Source organism: Pseudopipra pipra, chromosome 4, assembly GCF_036250125.1.
Source record: "Pseudopipra pipra isolate bDixPip1 chromosome 4, bDixPip1.hap1, whole genome shotgun sequence".
NCBI classification, from domain to species: Eukaryota; Metazoa; Chordata; class Aves; order Passeriformes; family Pipridae; genus Pseudopipra; species Pseudopipra pipra.
The window spans coordinates 5775753-5799450 of NC_087552.1; the positions used below are offsets into that span (position 1 = coordinate 5775753).

General features: G+C 39.0%; 1 protein-coding gene across 1 annotated transcript in view; it reads right to left on the minus strand.

Moving 5' to 3' along the window:
* Nucleotides 1-1148: 1148 nt before the first annotated feature.
* ANKRD50 (ankyrin repeat domain containing 50) overlaps nt 1149-23698 on the minus strand; it is a 41122-nt gene continuing 18572 nt past the window's right edge. The window contains exons 3-5 of the mRNA XM_064651469.1: nt 18384-18613; nt 6446-9993; nt 1149-4144 (exon numbers count right to left, since the gene is read on the minus strand). Coding sequence (XP_064507539.1) covers nt 6449-9993; nt 18384-18613 — 3775 coding nt within the window. The 3' untranslated portion in view covers nt 1149-4144; nt 6446-6448. The remainder of the gene's footprint in view (nt 4145-6445; nt 9994-18383; nt 18614-23698) is intronic.

Below are 23698 nucleotides of genomic sequence, written 5' to 3' on the forward strand. Positions count from 1 at the left end.
CTTTGTAGCATAAAATGATTAGGATGTAGATCAATGCCAAATTGTCACTGCTGTCTCTCAAAGGGCCTCCAACTGAAAAGCTTTAGTTGACTGAGCCAACTAGTCTCAGCTTTTTTTTGAAAAATACATTTTGGTACTACTTGGTAATAATATACAAATCAAATTGTAGTAAAGATCTCCCAGAAGATATGAAGTGCTATTCAATGAGATTGCTTATATTCCATAGAATAAGAGATTTGAAACAGGTGTTGGACAATTTTATTTAATTATTAGTACAGTGATTATCTGAAGAAAATGTCTGTATCTGAAACATAATAGAAGTTACTCAAAGATTAATTCAGTGAAAATGATTCTTTGCCTCAATGAAAAATAGCCACTGAATTAATGCTCCTCATACTTTGTTATTTCAGATATAGAAAACTTAACAAAAGAGGGTCAATAATTGCTGTGAGAAACAACAGAAATACATAGAAAACAAGTCAACAATTAATGACAATTTTGTCATTCTCCTAATCTTAGAAATCAGTTGATCCATGTCCACTAACCACTGAAATAAATCTGTGTGAATGAAAATACCTGGAGGTAAACCTGAGCCATCATTTGCAGAAGGCACAGCCGAACTCTTCCTTCACACTCAACAACTCTCTGCAGAGAAATCACAGCACCTTTATAATCCAAAGTGGAAGTGAGACAGGATCACAAAGGCAAAGGGGATTATTGCAATGACCAGAAAACTTTTCTCTCCTGCCTTTTCTAATAACAAATTCAAGAAAAACGAGTAGCCACCATCAGTAGGAGAGCTTTTGCTTAAACTGAAAATACTACAGGGTAACACTGATCAAGGTGATAATTAACAAAATCCATTTGAAGTGGTAAAGGACTTATAGCAACTAAAACAGTGAATTTATTGGCCCTCCTGGTCTTTACAGTATATAACAGTCATTTTAAACAGAAGGACACACAGCAAATTTTCTCCTGCAAATGCTCAGGGTCATAGGAATTAACATTGAGGTCTGAGGTTTGCTAGCCTGGACTGCTTACTGGACACATATATAATGTTTCATTTAGTATTACACAAATGTTAATCAAGTTTAATAACCTTTTCCTGAAATGTCCCAGGAAATGAGGTAGAAAAATTAAAACAGATGTCTGCTGAAAAGCAAATATATTTATTATGCACTTTAATATACACAGGGATTTTCGCTTAATATAATACAAGGAATAAAATAAAAATTTTACAATGTGAAATTCACTCAATGTACATTAAAGGCTATTTACAACCCACTCCAGGAAAAAAACAGTCTATCTGCAAACCAAGTTAACTGAGGAGTTCAGATGGGGAGTATTAAGCATAACAGACATTTGCATAGCAGAGTAACTGAGGAGGGAAAATACCTTTTTAGTTTTAAAGAAATGGTAATGCTTTCAATACTGATCACAGAGAAGACAAAAATGCATCAGTTGTGCCTCTGTATCTCTTAATGCATTTCTCTTCTGACGTGTTTTTCCACATGCACACAGTATTGACATCCATGTCCACAAAACAGTCTTTTTCCCTAGTTCTCCCATCAAGAATTTTAGACGTCTTGTGGAGATGATCTTGGAAGGACCAGCAAAATGGGATGCAGAAAAAGAGGATTCATGTTTTATTCAGGTTTTTTAGGCTGTGAGAATTGTTACATTGGCAAAAGAAACCGTGCTGAGTCACAGCTCTGAACCTCTGCTCACCTCCACTCCATTGTACGGACACAAAAGGGAAGAGCAGAGGGAATAACATGGGGAACAGCAACTTTGCTTGGCACACAAAACCCTCACAAACGGTGGTGCTAAAAATCACACGCAACGGCAACATGGAATTACGCAGACCTTCTGAGAAAGTGGATGATTTAAAACAATCCATGCTCTGTTCCAAAGTGATATTCAAAGTGTGGAAGAATTGTCATTCTGGAAACATTTTCAACAGGTCTACTTTCTGCTGATTTGGATGGAGGGTTTCACCAGCGACTGCTTCAAACGTAAATATTATTCACAAAAAACCCACCAGACTATCTATCTATATATTGTGGCCCCTTGTGAAACTGGCCATATTTTTACGTCCTCTTTCCACAAGGTGCAATTAATAACAACACAATAAAATTAAATAAATATAATCCCAATGACAGTCAAGGTCAGTAGAAAAATGTTGGCAATCAGGGATCCCTTTCTACAGAACAAAACATACATCTAATAACTAAGAGAAGTTGTATTCTTGCACAGTATTGCAAATGTACTACACTTGAGGTTTGGAACAAGTTTGCTGAAAACATTTTGGTACTTTCTCTTTACTGAGCCTCTTAAGGCCATTCTGCCAGACTCCTGTTATGTTTAATTTATAATTGTCCCACGGGGACAAGAAATTCAATACATGAAACATTCAGAATAATCAATATTGCCTTGTGTTAACTTCTAACATCTAATTTTACTATATGCTCAATGCCTGACTATAAAAGATTCTTTTTACATTTAGTAGCAAGCAAATAAAAATGGAGGTGCAAGATTTAAAAAAAAATGTTCTGATGACTGTTGGATCACAATAACCAGACATGAAGCCCTTCAGTGCCTCAGAATATGCACTACATCTACATCCAGGGGCCATTTATCGAAGTTTAAGGATCTAATTAATCATCTATGAAAAATAACCTCAGCTTTCTATCATCTTATTTCTGGAATGATCAGAATTAGAGTATGAAAAAGATGAAACCTAAGCCTTTAGAAGAAATACGTGCATACAAAAATAGGCTTATTTTCTAAAGAGCAAGGCTGTGTAATGGTGAATAGTAGAATATAGCTTGCATTTGTAGGAGAAAATAACCCACTAGTTTTATTTCATCACTTGCAGAACTGTGCAAGTAAGATGTGCACATTCAAAGGAAAAATTTCACACTGTTCACTTTCACAGCAATGACCTTGACTTTGCTCTCTTTCATTTAAGTAAAATTCTTCTGCTGTAAGAGCGGGAAACCAGCTTTCCATTATCTGTAGATGGACTATCCAGACTGCTGATTAACCAAGCTCCAGGTACAGACACACTCACACTGGCTCTACCTGAGCCACCTGAAGCAGCAACCACATTCATACAAGTTTGTGCTTTAAAGAGTTATTGTCTCAGGACAGGGCTAACTCAGTAATCTCTGTACTCCCCAGGCAACGCTGTCACTGACTGTGTGCTTTTCCACTGTACTCCGGCTGTATATTCCCTCAGCCCCATTAACAAAGTGTCTGCATTTTCCACCGTTTGTTTTACTGACATTCTCAATACAGTCCTTGGAATAAAGAAAGAGCTGTTTCTAATGTATAAAGATATACATGAAAGCAGGATCAGACCTTTAGCACCTCAAACATACCCATATTAGTTACCTCATTACCGTAACAATAACGGAGGCTTTTGAAGACCAAGTGCCCAAGAGAAAATTCACCTATTGCTTTCAGTGGTCCCAGTCTGCCATCCAGATTTGGTGCTGTAGTACCAGAGAGTGGATTTTTGCCTCTCAAAAATCCCAAAGACACTGCAGATGGTTGCAGTCCGACTCCTTTGCTACCACTGAACAGCGATTACACAGACAGAACACACAAGTACAGTATTTATAAAATACTGTTACGAGACTTGTAATTCTGGAGAGAACTTTTTGAAGTACACAGGGAACTGACCATACAGGACAACAATGCAAATGTGACAAACTCTTTGCTTATTTTCTTTGCTTATTACAGAAAAATAAATACAAAAAGCACTGCCTCTCCATACACAGTTCACTGTGGCACATGCACCTCTACAAGCGATCTGGAATAGGAAATCAGAATTCCTGGTTCTTACCATTTTCAGCTGTGGTCAGGGAAATACAGCATATATCTTCCTGCAATTAAAAAAAGTGCTCATTCTGTGTATTAAATACAAAGTACACAAAATAAAATTTCGAAGCACAGAGGGTTATACTGAGAAGGCAGCCTGAAAATGTAGGCACGTTACAGTAATTAAGGTAACTGTACTGTAGTAATCACATTCTTGAATTTCTAGGTGGACTAAACAAGCATTATATGCTTTCATCCCAGCCAGCTGATAAATCTTTCGGAGCAGAAGGGCTTCTGTTCACAGCATCATGGAATTGGCCTGGAAGGACAAAATAAAAAACATTAAGTTTTGAAATAGTCCATAATACAAACAGTATCGTCAGAAAGGGAGCTATATCATCTCTAATTAAAGTTTAAAGCACACAACAACCACCTGATGATGGAAAGTGCTTCCTGCCTAACCCAAATCCCATGATTGATTCTCTGTGCTCTCTGCCATCCAAAGCAGCTACAAGGTCCCCACAGCAGGAGAGCTTCCTGAATAGTGCTGGGAAGCAGCAGCCAGGGAAGGAAAACCATTCCTCCGGTGCTCCCGTAGAGTATTTCTGATGGGATTCTCCACAGGTGACTAATTTATTCACCGGTCAGGGAAATTACAGTTTCTGTGCTTGAGACTTGGCTAAAGAGGAGGTAAATTATTGCCTGTGCCAAGCAATTCATAATCCACACAAAATTGTTTTAAACTGCCATCTTTACAATGAAGCAATGAAAAACAGTTAAGAGAAAAAGCAAAAGGAACCATTTGGTTATTTGTACTCCTTTGTTTAGCCAAATGCTATTCTTAACCAAGAACTTCACAGAGAAAACCCCTGAATTTTCAGTAATGCACCATTTGTTCCAGATAAAGCAAAGCCCAATTTTAAAGTTATGTATAGATTGTTCAGATTTTTTTTATATGCTGTTTATATTTTAAAACCAACAAAGTTGGAAAAAATCATCAAAACTAGTTTTTTGATGACAAGTCAGGTAGATCAACACTTCCCAGGTGAACCAAACAATGGATTTACAATAAAGTGTAACATGAAAGCAAGCAATGAACATCAGGTGCAGGTACATAAGAGTTAGGAAACACAATTCTTAATTATATGTTTTGATGTTTTATGGAGGCAGGAAAAAATTACAATTTAAATCCTGTCTGGGCATGATGTACAACTGTGGGAATCTGAAATGCTTATAACTTTTAAGAAGATTTAGGGCCCATTCTCTCTCAGCTGATGATTCCTTTCTATGCTGGTTCCTGCTGTGCTGCCTCATCCCTTCTTCCTGCCCTACAGCTCATCTGACCCTTTGCTAATATTTGCATTTTACAAATGTGCTGGCTGTAGTACGTATGTTTTTGAAACACTTTATTGTTTCAAATATGTTAATTTAACCAAAATGCCAAGCCCAACCTAGGGTCCTGCAGAATATTCCAATACTCTCCAATTCACAAGGGTCCGCAGCTACGTTTACAGTTCTTCCATTAAAGTGAAATCATTTTCCAGGACACTTTGGGAAAACTCCCATCTGTGTGTTTTTGACAGCTGAAAACTTCGCATTTGTGGATTCTGCACCACCTGCAATTGTCCTAGAACACGAGGTCTGTGATGACCTGCAGCAGAACTGAGTCAGCTGGCAAGAACATTCTTGTTCTAAGGAGCAGCAGTTTGAGCTGTCAAAAATGCTGCATTTACGCAAAAAAAAAAAGTTTTCAGAAATAAGCAAAAAAGCAATAAGAGAAGGGCATACATATCATACAGATGCTGCTTCTCTGAAATTCAAATAGAAAATATATTAATTATTAACACATTCCAGATACCCTAAAAAAGATTAAACTCAATAGGAACAGGGAGAAAAATAGAACTATTTTAGCTGACTCACTGACAGTTCAGGCCTAAAAAAACTACTTATAATTACTTTTTCAGTTTAAAATTCAGTATGGGACAGAAAGTGAGAAATCTAAATTACCCCCACTGATTTAGAACTACAGAATGGTCTGAAAGTTGGCACCATATATAATTTCTAATCTTCCTCTGAGAAAAGCCACCTCTTTTATAGGAGGGTTACCTTTACAGTAACAGAAACATAAAATCAAAGCTTAAGAATAGCATGTTTACTTTTTAATTTCTAGATAATTGTGCTACTGTGATTCAGAAGAGTGCTTGCCTGTAACTTATAAGAACCTTCAGAAGCTTACTGAAAAGTATTTTTGTAAATAATGAAATAATGACTATATCTGAAAATACCACATATTAGATTTCCCATCTATCCTTATGTTTGAAAATTTGAAATCAATGCTAGGTGAAACTTGCTCTTTTATTTATTCACATATCAAAGACAGTGGGGGCACAGTTTGAGCAATCTGAATTCAACAGAAAACATGACAGTGACCCAATTCCTCTACAGCTGATGCTTTTAAGTGACAGCAAAACAAACAGTTGCCAGTTTAAGATTTTAACATTTGTGGTTTTCATTATGAAAGTAATTATGAAGAGAAATGATAATAAAATGTTATTTAGCATCTTTTAAATGCTAATGATGACATACAGACATTTGGTTCCTTTGTGACAGGGTAAGTTACCTTTTACAATGGTGTTTCCTTCTTGTAGTTGAAACTTGGGTCGCTACCTTCAATCTGAAGTTTTAAGGCTTGCTTAAGGCTGAGTTCCGTTTCCGCAGAAGGATAACCTTCCAGTACATCCTGATGCCCTCTATCCTGCACTGTTCGTGGGACAGAAACCCTGCCAAGAAAAACCTGATTGCTCTGGAGATGGTAGTTTGGATTCGTCATAATCCCATTCCTCTTCTTCTGCTCTCCACTCTGTTGGTGAATCAGGAACTGCTGCTGAGATCGACCAACTTCTTGCTGAGCTGGTGGGACCAAAATTTTGCACTGTGGCTCTGCCGGCATTGACTTCAGTGGCATGCTTGGGCCAGATTTGGCAATAGGTACTCGCTTATCAAACTGAGTCATTTCATATTCTAACACTTTGGGTTGGGAGGAACTGCTCTGCTTTATTTTCTTTCCAGCTGACCCAGACTTGCTGGAGTTGTCCGTTTTCCCTCCCTTGTTGCCCTTTGTTGATTTCAAACTAGGTTTTACTTGGCTCCACTCAAACTCACTACTTGGTGAATTATGATTTTGACTTAGGGAATGAGTTGTGGAAGAAGGAGAAACAATGGACTGCCTGCTTCTGCTGCGTGGCAGGGAATGCTGCTGTATCTGCTCCGTGAACGACAGGCTGTGGAAACTATCAATGGGCACTGTCTGGGCAGTCGCTGTTGAGGACGTGGTGCGGAGAGAAGAATTTTTGGAGCTTTTCAGGGAATTATTTGATAAAGATGACTTTTGACGGTCAACTGTAGAGTCAGGGGACTCAGAAGGAGAACTGAAGGCGTGCGCAGGCCCGTTAGATAATCCCCGCATACTGGGCTGCATATCTCCACCAGTACTCCCCGAACTATTGGACTTCATTGTTAAGGACTGCATTTTAGAAGAGACTGACTGTAAGGGTTTTTGCTCCATTGTGTGTACTGGAGATGGAGTGCAACCATTCAGAGTTGATGCACCATATTTTTCCAGTAATTTAATAATCTGAGAGTGTCCATTTTTAGCTGCAACTCGCATAGCTGTGCGCCCAAATTGGTCGGCATGATTTGGATCAGCACCATGCTCCAGTAATATCTGGACAACGTCAATATGCCCTTCTTGGGCTGCAATGCAGAGTCCAGTAGCACCTTGATTACATGTATGGTCAACCAGAGCTCCATGCTCAATGAGAAGCTGCACTACCTTCACATGACCTTGCCATGCAGCAGACTGCAAAGCAGATCTCTTCTCGTTATCTGCAGCGTTCACATCAGCGTGGTACGTTATCAGCACCTGTACCATCTCCAAATGGCCCTGCCAGCAGGAAACATGGAGTGCTGTTCTTCCTTCAGCATCACTTGCTTCTACGTTTGCACCGTTTTCTAAAAAATACTCAGCCATTGTAAGCTGGTTTTCTAACGCTAAGATATAAAGTGTTGGCCGGCCATCAGCATCTTTGTAGTTCACATCTGCTCCATGGCTGAGCAGTAGTTCAACTATATCTCTGTGACCTTCTAAGGCAGCAACTCGGAGAGCATTTCTCCCATCATAGCCTCTTTGATCAATGTTGGATTTATTTTCCAGTAACATCTGCACACAATCATAGTGACCCTCTTGTGCAGCTAATATGAAAGGTATACGTCCATCATTATCGATTTCATTTGTTCTAGCACCTTGTTCTATAAGAGCTTCACATATCAACCTGTGACCTTCAAAAGCTGCCATATGCAAAGGTGTCCAGCCTGCATCGTCTCTATGATTTTCATCTAGCCCCCTGTCCAGCAGAGTCCGTACTACTTCAACATTGCCCTGTGCAGATGCTATGCTCAGAACTGTTCTACCTTCACTATCAATGCTATCAACAGCTGCACCCCAAAATAAGAGAGTATTTACAACTGAAGCGTGGCCCATGGAGGCTGCTGCCAGAAGCGGTGTACGACCGTTGTTGTCTGTGTGATCAACATCAGCTCCTCCTTCTAGAAGCAGATCAACAACGTCCACGTGTCCTTCATAAGCAGCCACCAGCAGTGGGGTCATGCCATCTTTGTCACAGTGGTCAACCTCAGCCCCGCGGTCGATAAGCAGGCTGACAACCGAGGCGTGTCCCTTGCTGGCCGGCACACAGAGTGCGGCAACAGACAGAGCCGTTCTTCCATCCACGTCCTCGTGGTTCACCTCTGCACCGTGATCCAGCAGGTGCTCCACAATCTCTTTGTGCCCCATGTAGGCAGCCGCAATCAACGCCGTTCTGCCCTCGTTGTCAGCTTTATTAACTTCAGCGCCGTGCTGAAGCAGATTCAGTACAATATCTTCATGTCCCCCCCATGCCGCTGCTCTCAGCGCCGTTCGACTGTCAGCATCCGCACAGTCCACTTTGACTCCCGCATAAAGGAGTGCAGAGACCACCTCTGTGTGCCCTCCCCACGCTGCAGACCGCAGCGCCGTCCAGCCGTCGTGATCCGTGTGATTGACGTTAGCCCCGCATCCGATCAGGCAATTGACAACCTTGGTGTGTCCCTGACGAGAAGCCAAGGTAAGTGCTGTTTGCCCATGAGTATCTTCTATCTCTAAATCTGCTCCCCTCGAGACCAGCAGGTTGACGACATCGAGGTTGCCGCTGTATGCTGCATTGGCCAAGAGCGTTCTCCCATTGGAATCGCACTGGTTTACTGACGCTCCGTTGTCTAACAAGGTGCGGATGGAGTCCTCTCTCTCCAGAGCCTGCCGGACGATGCAAGACGTGCGGTCATCTTCGCTGTTGACGTGAGCACCAGCTTTTACCAGCAGCTGTAATACTTCTTGTTCTTTAGGAATTAAGGTTGACAGGGAGTCTTTGACAGGTGTGCCATTCCATATCATCCATAAGGCCAGCTCTGAGGTCTCTAACTGTAAATTTGAATTTATCAGATGCAATGCAAACTCTTGAGCTTCTAATGGTGTTAAATCCTTTGCTCGGCAGGTGTAGCTCATTGCCAGCATCCTGTGTCCCTCCGCTGCATTACACAAGTATTTCTGTGTACAGTGCTTTACATCCAGCAACCATTCTGCAAAACTGTAATGGAACAAGATTTTTGTATTTCCAAGGCCATCGATAAGGACTTTTGACAGGACATCCAATTTGCGTTGGAAGTCTTCCATCGTCAGCGTCATGTTTTTGGTCCACACTGCATGATACAACTCCGTGGTGGTTAAGGGTCTACAGGCTGCAAGAATTACATTAAGAATGGGCTGGACCTTCGCAAACTGTTTTCTCACAAAAAGTCTCTGGCAGAGCCAAAGGTAGAGGCCGTTTAATGTTCCTGGAATATCACGGATCTCTCGCAACATAATAAAATTCTCCACAACTCCATCTAGGACACGTTCCAGATACAAAAAGCAACCACTGCTTTTGATGTGAAGCTGATTCAGCATCTCTGCTGTTTCTTTTGTGAGATGTTGTCTCAGGGCTTCTTCCTGGTCTAAACGATGCAGAATATATTGCTGCACATCTTTCACAATATAAGCCTTTCGAAGGTCATCCAGACTTATTTTTCGAAAACCTATAAGGAGGGAAGAAAGTTACAATTACTTCTGATCCAGTTCTGCTTAACTCAATGTTAAAAAAAAGTAATTAAAAGACTGGGTGGGGAACACCCACAATACGATATTCTTCCTGTAAACATTGTGAATGTAAAATAGTAATAACAGGAGAAAACTTTGATAATAGATGCATTTTGATCATCATCTACTGTAAGAAGGAATATGTGCTATTAACACAGAAAATACCAAAAATCACTTTGAATTAGGCACCGTGTGTCTATCTTGGACAATACTAAATACCTAAGCAAAACCATCAGAACTACAACCAAAATAAAATTATTAAGTATTATTATACTATTAAAGGAATAATCCCTTCTCCGATGTGGTTAACACTGGAATTCCAAACAATTTTCAGTTATTTATATTAAGAAAATTATTATATTAATTTAATTACAGAAGAGGTTATTCACACCTGCTGTGTATGCATGATGAAATATATATAAAACACTAACCTGACCACCACAGTTTCTTTTAAAAGCTGTTATGATATAGAAGAGACACTCCAAAATAGTTTTAAATATCTTTAGATCACTGTGCACCAAAAATTACCTACTTTTTTCAAGTGAGGACTGAGTTTTAGATAAACACCCTGGTTCTTTGGTAGGTGACTCATTGTATAAGGAAACAGGTTTTCTCATAGTTGTATGATCTCATTGTTTTTCCAACTTGTTTACTCTTCAGAGGAAAAAGGGAAATTATTTCATATGTGCAGACTGTGCCCGTTCCCTCCCCTCTCGAAGCAAAGGACACTATTCTTAGAAGCACGTGCAAAGAATTCCCTACGGCCACCTCAGCAGCCATAAGACTCTCGGGAATGAGGTGGAATAAAGACATAGTTTCACGGATACACGGCTATCTCTGCCGCTTCAAACATTTGCTTTGGTAGGGCCAAGGAAAGCATTTGATGAAGACCTACCCTATAGGGACACATTACAGTGTTTGAACACTGCTTTTCCCGAAGCCATGGGAAAACCACAGAGGTCACAGACACAGCAGCTTCGACAACTGTGTTTCAGGCCAGAACTGTACCTCACTCCTCCAGGGACAGGCTGTAATCCCATCCTCCAGAGCACACTGCACACATTTCCTTACAGGCAGCTCAGTTAGTCAGGGAAAAAACCCAACTTTGCTTTTCCAACCAAAGCAGTTACTGAACTTCTAAATAATTTAGAAGGAAAAGTAACCATAGATCAATGTATTCAATTCAATTTTGGCCCTATCTCCCTGGAACAAATAATTTTAAGAGAGCTTCTGAAGAACGTTGCTTCTAAATCTATAGTTTTATTGTATTTGAACACTCTGTGGATCAAACTGCTCAGTCTGGGATCTTGTTCTGACAGCAAATTCAGGCTGATAACAGAGCTGTGTTTTTTGTTTCCCAGTGGCTTCAACAGAAGTTCTGAATGTCCCATTAAGCTCACTTTGTTAATTGTTTAGTCTACATGAGCATTGTACAAACACAACAGATCAGAACTGAGAGGCAAGCTATGGAAGTGTTACTAAAATATTTCTGCTTCCCTTATTAATTAAGGAAGCATTACAAACCGAACAGGGCTAAACCAATAGAATACGTAAAATAAAATCATGCTTCTCTCCACTGGAGAGGATTTGCACAGTCAGTTCAGAGGCTAAGACTACACAAATAAGATTGACTACTTGAAGATTTTTGAGTAAGAAGGCCAGGAGAAAGAAAATAATTATTTTTTTTGGGAGGGGGATATTTGTTCCAGAGGCTCTCTTTTTTTTTCCTGGCTCTCGAAAGAATCATCTTTATCCACCATCATTTGCCACAAATTTGAGTAACGTCCTAACCTGACCTGCAGAATGGGATAATTCATCTATTTACTATGTATTTTATTAAAATATTCTGTATGTAACTTTGTAAAGCCCTTAATTCTTGCACATAACCCAAATAAAAAACTTTGCTGAGTAAGAACAGACAGTGCCCTGCAACTCTGCAGATCCCAAGCTTTCACTTGAAGTGAAAAACTGTTTCTAGGTCAGGATCCTTCAGAAGATACACAAGTGAAAAAATAACATTAAAAACAGGGCATTGCTTGGTGCATGGATTCACAGTCACGTGCAGACACAGAGATGTAATTAGAGACGAGTGTCCCTTTGCTTGGCTCATGTGCACAGGGAAAAGCTCTGTTTCGCTCTATTTGGAGCAAATACACAACCCTGTTCACTCACCTTCCTTTGAACTGCTCTGCTTCTCCCAGTACTGATTTGAACCTGTCACTTGGCTAAATGAGGACAGGCAGAGAGCTCTACAAACTCATTCTCTATGTGTTTAGTCACAAGTGACCCTGCTCACAAAATCTCACACTAATCCTTTGACCACATCCTTCCTTCTACTATATACCTGCAATGTAAGCTATTTCTATTTTTACATTACTCAAGAGTTTTTTCAGTAGTTTCATTTCACCATAACAAGAAAACCCCCTGATGGACTCACACAACAGCAATCCTGGGATTTCAGCTGATGTTCAGTGTTGCCTGACTAATGACTACACTTCACCTCTCCTGACTCCCAGCCTTCCCAGGAAAACTTGCAGAGTGATAACTGTTTAAGTGCCTCAGTCCCTGTACATGTGCTTCAAAAGCAAAAGACTCTTATCTTTCAAGTGTTCTTTGAAAAAGCAATTTTCATTTTGCTTCCCAAAATGGGTAGGAAAATAAAATAATTTTGGATGTGATATAAAAACCCAAGCCCTCCAAATAAAACAAGTGAAAAAGGAAGGGTTTGTATGTTTGAGTTTTTTTCCCTTTAAATAAGGTTGCATTATTGCCCAGAGAAATTATGGATGCTCCATTCCTGGAAGAGCTTAAGGCCAGGCTGGATGAGGCCCTGAGCAACCTGGTCTAGTGCAAGGTGTCTCTGACAATGGTGGGGGGGTTGGAACTAGAGGATCTTTAAGGTCTCTTCCAAACCAGTCTATGATCCTCTGATTACTTTGTTCCATATTAGGGCTAAAAATATCACCCTGATCTGTACTTACCTGAGACACACAAAATATCAAAGCACTTCAGACAGGTAAAAAAATTTCAGAAGACTTCAGAACAGTTTTAAAATTATTTGAGTGGCTGTATGTTCATGGAAGCTAACAATTGCTTGGGTTTTTTTCTGCAATATTTCCATGTATTCCTTGTAAGTGAGATCCTATATTTTCTATCTCAAAATAAGTCTGGATACCAAGAAGCACAGTACACTCACACAGGCCTTCACACATTCCAGGGATGAAACGCACTTTAAGGGCTGGGATTAACAAACTGCCATTGTAACAAACTTTTGGACAGAAATAGGTTGTTAATTTTGACCACTGCACCATGTCATACTATAATAAGCGAATAATTCAAAAAAGGCCTCACAGATAGAACCATAGTTTTTTGAAGTCTTAAATTCTCGTTGCTAGCTTGAAGAAGGAAGACAAAGCCTTGGTTTTTTTGCCCCAAATATCTATCTAACTGAGGTCATTTTACATTTCCAAACAAAGATCCTGAAAACTTGCTTTTCAACCCTGCCCCATACAATAAGTCACTTTCATGGAAAAGAAGCACCAAAATATTAAGAGAAAGCTCATTTTGTTTCAGAAGCATTCCCATGAACTACTTCAGCTCAGCAAAACAGGAGTTGCAGTAGACAGAACCTGCAGTCCCACGACCCTGCTTTTTGCGTTGTTATAATTTTTCATACAACACATCACTTTCAAACCAACAACAGCTCCAATATGGACTGTCCTGATTTATTACATTTCTGGCAGTTCTGTAAACAAATCAGTTCCAAATGTACTTCTTGGCAAGATCTAGGGTCATTGAAAGTGGGAGAAAAAAGTATCTTGGCTATAAATACTTTTATAGTATGTCAACTTTGTCAGACTTTAATAATAAAAAATAAGCTATTAACTAGCAAGTTCCAGTAAATGCTTAAAAAATCCTTCTACTTCCATATCTTTAGATGAATTTACATAAGTAAATTACAAAAGTTTTAAACACATTTTAATATATTTAACTGAATGGTTAACTTTAGAGTAATTAAATGATTACAAACATGACAATGATTTGGCATTAATAATTTACACTGCTGATCTGTCATATAATAAATCAGGTATTTTTGTGGCCATTTATGCACACCTGCTCAAAAAGAATAACTTATCCAGCAGAGTAAAATGCACCTGATAATTCAAGTAGCACATTTGGCTTTTAGTGCATTTGCAGTATATTGTGCATTACAAATATCACTGCATCTACTGCAGGTGCTACAAGACATTGAGGCTGAAATCTGCTGCTCTCACTGGTCCGTGTCATTGCACAGAAGTTTATTTAATTAGATTTACAGGTAACAGTTCATTTAAAACAATTTAGTCTTCCCTCTTTAATTACAAGGCGATTAAGTTCCAAATTCACATACAGTTTTTTACTAGGAAATATGAAATTCCCTAGTACAGTGCTTTCAAAGCAGTAATGACAAGAAAGGAAACAATAATTAAAAGTTCTCTGTTGATTTCCCAAGCCTTTTGAACATTTGTCCTTTCCAAAACCTGAACCAAAACAAGAAATAAAGTTTTTCAAAAGCAAATTTTACAACTACAGAAATACATTATCTTTTATAGTCAAAATCCAACTCCCATAAAGTCTTTAAAGTAACATGAGGTCATCCAAATAAATTCCAAACTACAATGAAAAATTAGAGGACAACTTAGATTCTTCATTCTTAAAGCAATATCTCCTGTAGTGGTCTCATGCCATTTCTTTTCTGGAATGGCAGCTAATCAGAAAGGCTCAGCTCCAAATCAGGCAAATGCTTCAATTTGGGTATTCAGCAATATGACTTCCTGAGTGGTTTTAATCACCAAACAGTGAGTTTTTTTGGGTGCAGAGTAGCTGGGTTGTGATTTTTTACAGTATTTCTCTAAAGTATTGCTTATATTTTAGCTTTCGGAAACAGTATAAGAAAATCAACCCTCCACATCTATTCAGACCAGAACCAGTAAATAGCAGAGAGATGAGAAAGACATGCTCCCAATATTTCTAATAATAAATTTGGATAAATATCAGCTCTTAAAAATATCTGGCTGAAACTCAATGGCAGAAAAAAGGAAGAGCGAAAAATGAATGACATTGTCTAGTTTTGCCTATGGACAAGTGGGTGAATGGAACTTAAGTCACCTCTGAGTCTAAACCAAACCCTTTCACCTCCACTTTTGATTCTTTTTATTGGAGTTTTCAGTATCTTTCTGATATTTAACACTAACTTAATGAAAACTATGGATCCCTGAGATGTGACATCTGCAGGTGTTGTGCCTCACTGGTGCATTCATGCCTCATGCACGAGAAGGAATTCTTTGGAAGAATGTCAGTGTTTAATTGAGGGGTATAATCAAGCCAGATGCCACAGATACTTGATTTATGTGTGCAGCAAAAAAAAAGAAATTAAGTAAATGCCTATTGAAAAAAGCCTCTTTGACCCAATAAATAGAGTATTTGTACATATGCACTTTCGTCTATTTAACTTTGTGCTGTTGATGAGAAATTATCTGCTCTTCACTCACACTTATCTAAATCAAATTGCCTAATTTTAAAATGCCTCAAGTTTTTCAACTACTACCATGGACATTTAAGAAAGGAAATAGGTTTTGTAAGAGTGACTCCTATGCCTTCAAGATTTAGTCTCATTTTAGGAGAAGCATTTTAATTAGCTCATTAGCTGAAGCTTAAAAAAAAAAAGGATGTTCTGTGCCACTTTTAGGTTGGAAAGACTGTGTTTAATGTAGCTGCTTAACTGTCCATGCTTGTAGCCAAATGATAACAAATAATGATGTGGGAGACCCTGTGGATAACTATGGGTGCAAGATAGAATTGTTAAATTTGGGGGGGAAGTCATTATGAAAACCAAACAGGCATGATGTGGGAGTGACAGTGCACATGCAAGATAAGGCCATGCATTATCTGTTCCCCTCCTTTTTTTACTCAGTTGGCTGGCTTTTTGCTCTCTGTGGAGGGTGACCACAGACTCATGCAGGCATCATTTTACATTTGGTTCATATTTTTGAGGCTGTCTCTGCAGTCACAAGAGGCAAACCCATTTTTTTTTCTCCTTCTTTTTTTTTTTTTATTTTTTAAATTAATGAAAGCTGAGAATCTCTGTAAGGGGAAAAAAATCTGTAGCACATTGTGCTACTACAGAATCTGGGAATACAGAAGGGCCCAGAGCACAAGCTGCAGCAGAGTCAGCACAACTATTCAATTTTCATAAATAAGTCACCAACAGAAGTGAAAGAATAAAGAGGATCAGACTAAATTACCCTGCTTCTTTTTTCATTCTTAGACTGTTAGGGATTATTCACCATTAGGATGAGAAAAGCTTGACTCTCTCTTCCACGTCATGGCTATTTTTGGCTCAGGAGATACTTGCAGAACTCTCATCTGTATTGGACACCCAAAAAAGAGCATCACAGGACAAGGCCACTGCAGCAATCCAGTCATCGATAACACTTTGCTAAAATGACAGCTAAACCTATTTGTCAGAGAGATTAGGAGGAAGTTTTCACTGCATGAAAATTTTAAGTGAAAGCAGATATAATCTTATTGCAATCGGGTTAATATTGGTTAATATATATTTCATATTATACTCCAAAACTTTTTTTAGCAGAAAAAGCTACAGATGGGGCACATTTTCCTAAAACAATCCTAAAAGGGTTCCAATCTATCTTACTAAGTTACAGTGAAGCTGATTTTTTGCTTTTTGTTCCAAGTACTTATTGTTGATCTTCAATTCTGCCTGCCCACCAACTAAATATAAATAGCTTTAAAAATTGGCTCAGCTAAAAGTAAACATTCAAATACCCCAAAGGAGGAGAAGAGTTTGCCCCAGCAGAAACTTTAATGTCAGTGAATCCTTTTCAGGCTAGAACCAGAGAAGAAATCCACGTTATCTCCAGTTTTACAACACGAAGTTGCAACATTTCTGAAGTTAACAGGAGCTTCAGCAATGCTCCTCATACCCTGACCATACCTTTTGCAAACTTGAGTATTGGCTCAATCACCCAACAGTGATTGGAAAATCACCCAACAGTGTATTAAATGGGCAGCCATCACATTGGTTGTAATGTCCCATTTTTCTTTCACAGCGGCTAAACCACCACTTCTTCCGAATAGACCCTAAAATTCCTTCTCAATTTGTATCCAGTTCTTTCTTTGCTATACCTTTTCACAGCGAAGATGGGATTACAGTATCATACATCAACTTCCTTTATGCTATTCATCAACTCATGCTCTGTGGAAATGAGAAATTAACTCACTGAAATCAAATTTATTTTAAAGGCATATCCATTAGTTCTGCTGATTTTTCCTGTCAGGAATTCCATCTGGAAATACACTTAGAAAACAACAGCAATTTTTTAGGACTAGTCTGGAACACTATATGATTCAGTGGAAAAGAAATAGAGCTGCTGTGAAGAAAGTTTTGTCTGGTTTTTTGGCAATGACAACATATCTAATCAGCCAAACTTTGACAAAACTATTCTCATATGAATGTCCAAAGTGAAGCTACCCCAAAGTTTCTTTTAGTTCTCACATACTCCCAAATACCAGTCTTCATGTCTGCCGCTGATTAATACAGTACTTCATTCCAAAATGCAATTATCCCATTGACCTTTTGCCACTGTCAAATGACCAAGCCTACGGGTCTAAGTTCTATAATCACATTTTTGTCCTAATTGTGTCCTTAATACACACAGGCTTTATACATAGGCTTGGAATCCAGTCTAGATATTGCCTTTTATTAAATTTCAGAGAACTTCCAGTAACAATGTCATTATAGTGAAGAAATGTTCTCATGACATGGCAAAGCCTGGATGAAGAAGCTGTAAAGAATTTTTTTACTGTGCAACCTCTGCCAAAAGCACGCACCAAGAATCCACATCTACATTATTCCTCTCTCCAATTTCACCTTCTTACTCACTTCCTGCAAATATGGGGAGAGGTTTTAATGGGAGATTAAAGAAAAACCTTTTGAGGTTGTAAGGCATGGGTGTATGCAGCCGAAATACTTCTGTACTTACACATCACCTCGCTGTTTCAAAGCCTCATAAAAACAAGTAAAGTGAGAGGAAAACTCAAAGCAGCCCTGTTCTCGGCAGGTGCACTGCAAAGACATAATTTAACTCCAAAATACTTGTGTGATTTAAGCTATCTGTAGTCCTTTGTAAAGTGGGATGTGTGTTTTTTAGAATTGGCATTGTTGTTTTTTGTCATGTTTTAGAACTAAGCATGCAACCATCACACCCAGGGTCTGGTAAATACGACGTCCTAGTTATGGTACCAAACACTTCCTATGCTCTGCACTCACCTGTAAACATTTTTGTTACAGCTTTACTCTGCTTGCGGGCAGAGCACAGGAGGAGCAGCCAGGGAGGGAAGAACTCGAAGTGGCTTGCTAAAATCTCTGCAATTGTTCCAGATAAACTTGTGGAAGTCTGTTCACCCTCGGAAACGTTACATCCCTCATCAACCGAATCCACGAGTATGAAGAGGCTCTGCTGAGGGGGCTTCATTCCCAGGAGAGGGAGTAGAATGCACCTGTGAGAAACAGCAAACAAAAATCGGTATTCTAAATACATTTAACAATATAGTTATTCAAGGTGAAGCTGTGATCAACTTAAAATGCAAAACTAAGTAGTTACCATGGAAAATACTGAAGTAGACTGAACTAACAGAAATACTTTGAACAGGTAGCGATGTAATTCTTGTTTGGGCAACATTACTTTTTCACAAACTTATAATTTATAACAATACTTTAAAACTACGCCACGGTGTTCAAGGCTAATCAGAAGACTTGGAAAAACGTTGCTTCACTAAGAAAGAATCTACTTGGTCTAAAGTTTAATAACTTCACTGCTGTTGTCTCTGCCACAGCTGTTGTCATTGCTTATCCCAAACTAATAGTGAACAACAGTCCATCACGAAACAAAAGTCTACAATACACATAAAATACTAAAGCTCAAAGAGTTCAAGACTGAATGAATAACATGTTTACAAAGAACAGAATTTCTGCCATACCTTCACAAATAAAATGCAAATTAGACTGAGGCATTTGGTAGTGACTTTGATGTATTAGCTTTTATTTATATTGAAGTTGCCAAGCTTCTATTACTGAAAAAGGACTATCTGCATCCTTGGGATGCTAGGAGCTCTAACACCACATCTGATTGTGTGGCTAAAAATTTCAAATTTGCATCTACTGTTGCCCTCCTTAAGAGTGTTTCTTAAAAATACATCTAACTCTGCATTTACATGTATCTTTAAATAGCTACTACATAACCATCATGCATCTATTCAGTATTTCCATGCTACACTACTATTTTCGAGGAAAATTCATAGTGATTTAGGCCTGTAAGTTTCACTGACTAAATTATCTTTAAATACATTTGGCAAGCAAATTTTGACTTTATAGTACAAAGATTTGGAAAATGAAATGAGGTGACAAAAATACATATCTAACAGTTTACTCTCCTGTGTAGATTTGCTATGTGCCCATGTCCAGAAGGCACACACATTGCACTTTTTGTTTTACTCAAGTCCATAAGAATCTTTTTTCATTTCTTTTACTGAACAAATTTATCTTCAGAAGACTTTGGTCAACACATTGTCACCTACCAAGCATTCAAATGGGTATACAGGCAAATCTTGCCTCTTAATGGAAGAACACAACCCATTTCAGAAACGATTCCTAAGCCCTGTTAGGGGAAGCTTTGTTATTTTCTGGTTTTCTGACTGAGAAAATGCAAAATGGAAACAGGGGGGCACCTTTCACATCTGACAACAATAGCAGAGCAGACTAGAGAGAAATGTCCTCAAAGGTATGAAAAGGAAGTACAAAATTCTTGTGTTCTGAAAGCACTCAGCATTAGATGGATTTTAAAATCCTATTGCATCCCCTCCCCCCCTTTTTTTTCAGAAGCAGAAGACTACTGAGAATTCTTTTGGTATTTCCCCAGGTAGGTATTCTTTCAGAAGATGCCAGAAGTACAACTAAAATCACTGTACTATAAGCTGGGAAGTTAAGCAGCTACCGATTTACAGAACAGGAAATTAAAGTAGCCATAAGGTTAAAATTACTCTCCTAAGTGATGCCAATCCCACAATGAAAGGAGGCAGTTGGAAATGACCACATTTTCCACCCTTCCCCCACCACAATTCTGCCTTGTCCTCTCAGCTATTTATGTCAAGCCATTTTCCCAGTAACATTTCTTTTTCTATCAAAATTAATTTTCTTCTCACATAGTTCCCTATATAAAATTACTTTTCCAGAATGAATGTTACTATGATATGAAGAAATGGTATCTTAAAATCTGACTTAAAATCTGTGTGACCCTCACAAAATGCCTATAAAGTATCTTAGGAGCATCTGAAAACATTCTTGTGTCAGTATTTATCTGTTGGGAACATCACTGAGAAAAGGTAACTGATGTTTGGGAACGAGTCTCAAATCACCCTGCTGAATTCTTGCAGTCCATAGCAGAGGGATGTCAAGAGTCAAATCAAAAGGCTCACCCTGCCTCTAAACAAGTCTGGAAGCAGATTTCTAAGAAATAATGTAAGCACTGGGCAAGCACGAAACCACATCTTCCCAGCACTCTCAGCAATCAGTGCTTCCAGGGAGTTTCTGAGCCAGAGATTCAGTTTTTGCATTTAACATCCCTTAACTGACCACACTTCCACAGGTTTGTCCAAGTCTTCTATGAACTGATTTAAGACTCCGGCGCCCACAACATCCTGCAGCTTAGCTACACACTGCATGAAGTAACACTCCCTTTTGCAATTTAAAGCCTAAAAAGTACTCGTTTCATTTGATATCCTTCAGCTTCTGTACTAAAAGGGCAGTGAGCAGTAATGTCATATTCCCCCTCTCTATGACATTTGTACCACGGCCTCTCTGAGCCATTTCTTTCCAGGCAGAAGAGCCTTAGGATATGGATGGTGCTCCATAAAATGCTGTTGCACTGGCTGTTGCACTGACCCTTGTCTCCCCGTGCTCTGCTTTTTTTCATTTCGTAATGTATTTCTGAATCTTAATATAATTTAAATTCCACTATGAAAAATATATGCATATATATATATATATATATATTTTCACATAAGAAATGAGGCACAACGACTTTTCCCAGCTTATAGCAATATTAATAAATGTGTGGCATTGACAAGACACTGACTGGACTTTCTCTTTAAGTGCCCTTTGAAACTGTTGGATAAACTTGTGTTCTTCCTAGACACTTCATATCACGAGTTCAGAGTGGATGCCAAGTAACATAATAAGTGAAACTTTTCAGTAAGTGCTGTGCTAATTTGCCAGAAGTCACATTATGTGACAGCCAGGAGATGAGGCCTGACAGCCCAAGGTTATGAAAGGCAGGTCCTGCTTGACCAACCTGATATCCTTCTGTGACAGGGTGACCCACTTAGAGGATGAGGGAAAGTCTGTGGGTGCTGCTTACCCACACTTCAGTAAAGCCTCTGCCACTGTTTCCCACACCATTCTCCTGGAGCAACTGGCTGGATGGTCAAGTCCAAAGAGATGTGGTGAATGGAGTTAAATCCAGCTGGTGGGCAGGTATAAATGGTGCTCCCCCAGGCTCAGTCCTGGGGCCAGTCCTGTTTAGTATCTTCACTGATGATCTGGACGAGAGCACCGAGGGCACCCTCAGTCAGTCAGTCTCTTCTCCCAAGATATGTTTTAGTGATGGACTTGGCAATGCTGAGTTAACAGCTGGACTCTGTGATCTCAAAGGTCTTTTCCAACCCTAAAAAATTCTATGATTCTTTGCTTACCCCTGTAACCTGACTTAGTAATTCCACTCCCCTACTATTTCTGGCTTACATAGGAAAATAATATAAATCAACACGGAATTAACAATGTCTTAAAGTACTTCCCTCAAGGGTGATTCATCTACAGATTGTTGTAACAGATTGCTTAATGTGCAGAGTGCCTCTCAAAGGATTAGAAGTTGATTTTCTTTACCTTCTGAAAGGGTTACAGCTTTATCTTTATAACTTTTAAATTCAATACAGATATAAAAGCGGTTATCGTTAAAAACAACAAAATTAACTAGTCAGTAAAAATACAAAATCTCCAGAGAAAACAGCACAATTAGGTATTTTAAATGATGGAATTCATTTTAGTGGCAATATAATGACTTACTTATGCAGAGCAAACATGTTTTACATGCTCTGCAGCAAATAAGAATTCCTCAGAACAATGAGCCATCCCACAGAATTCCTCAGGATTGCTACTGAGTTGACTGAACCCATGCAAACATGATTTTCCACACATGGAAGGAATATACACAGGCTATGCTGCAGTTCTGCTTGAGATTTTTAGATTGGATCCACACAAACACGAAGATACAACAGAATAAAGTAGAAAGATAGCAGTGCTGTCCACAAAGGCTGAAAAGAGCCACAGTAGAATGCACATACTTGCTTTTAAAAGGAAAAAAGAAAGAAAGAAAAAAGCAAACACATACATGCCAAATAGCAATTAATGAGTGGCTCTAGGAGCAAAAGAAATTATAAATCCTAGTTTCTCATGAATGCGTTCCTCATATTTGGCTGCCACTGGTGTACAGAAAATTTGGTTATGCCCCCACTTGAACTGTCTGATGGCTGATAGAGGGTGAACGTAGCTTATCCCTAAAAGGGCTTCCTTTTCTCTACCCAGCTGCTGCCATTTACTGCTGACAAACACACAGAACAAATGTTCAAAACTTATCTCCTAAGCAGGCAACAAGCAGCAAGGGAAAAAAATTAAAGAAAAACATAATCCCCAATTTGTCAAACTCCAAGTGCTGCTACTTTTAGCAAACCATGAAATACTTCAAATTTCATGATGGAAATTACTTATTTGGAAATCTGCTTTGCTGCTACTCCTGAGCTCTTACGTTTCTTTTTCTAATCAGTGTAACAATGCTTTAACAAACTGCCTTTTGAGTCACCTTCTTGCCACTAGGTTATAGTTCAGCACTTGTATTCCACTCACAGCTGCCAATGGCAAGAACCACCATTCCAGAGGTCTGCATCGGGAATTTACAAACGCTGCTCTTTCCAAAGAAAGTTTGTAAAGAAGCAGACAACATCATTATTCCACACAGTCTCCTGCTTTTTCACAAATGCTTCTACACCAGATTCCTTGAGGAAATTCACCAGCTATTTGTCATATTCGTAATAACCTCTTTTCCCTCTTCCTTCTGTAATTAGTAAGGAGTTAACTTTTCCTCCTCATTTTAAACTAGGAGTGGCCTCCAAACATTTCTCTTCGGAGGAAATAATCTCTGTAAACTACATCTAGGGAAGCAGCTTCAGGATTAATTCTGGAAGTAGCACACCCCCTGCATTCCCTCCAAAGGTGGAATGTGACACTGATTTTGCATCTCTCACTGGAAATGTTGCATTTTAAAAGACACCACTACAGGACGTGAGCACAGGAAAAGCAAGTTAAACATCCCAAACTGATTTTTAAAAATGATGCTAAATGCTCCAAGTGGTTTTACTGCTATCAGGTAAGGTTGTCCTTAAGCTTGACTTTAGCTCATCTGCTTCTTTCTGTTTTGGGGAGTTCTAAAATGTTAGAAATTGGTATTCTCCTGTTTCAGTTCATCAGCACCTTCC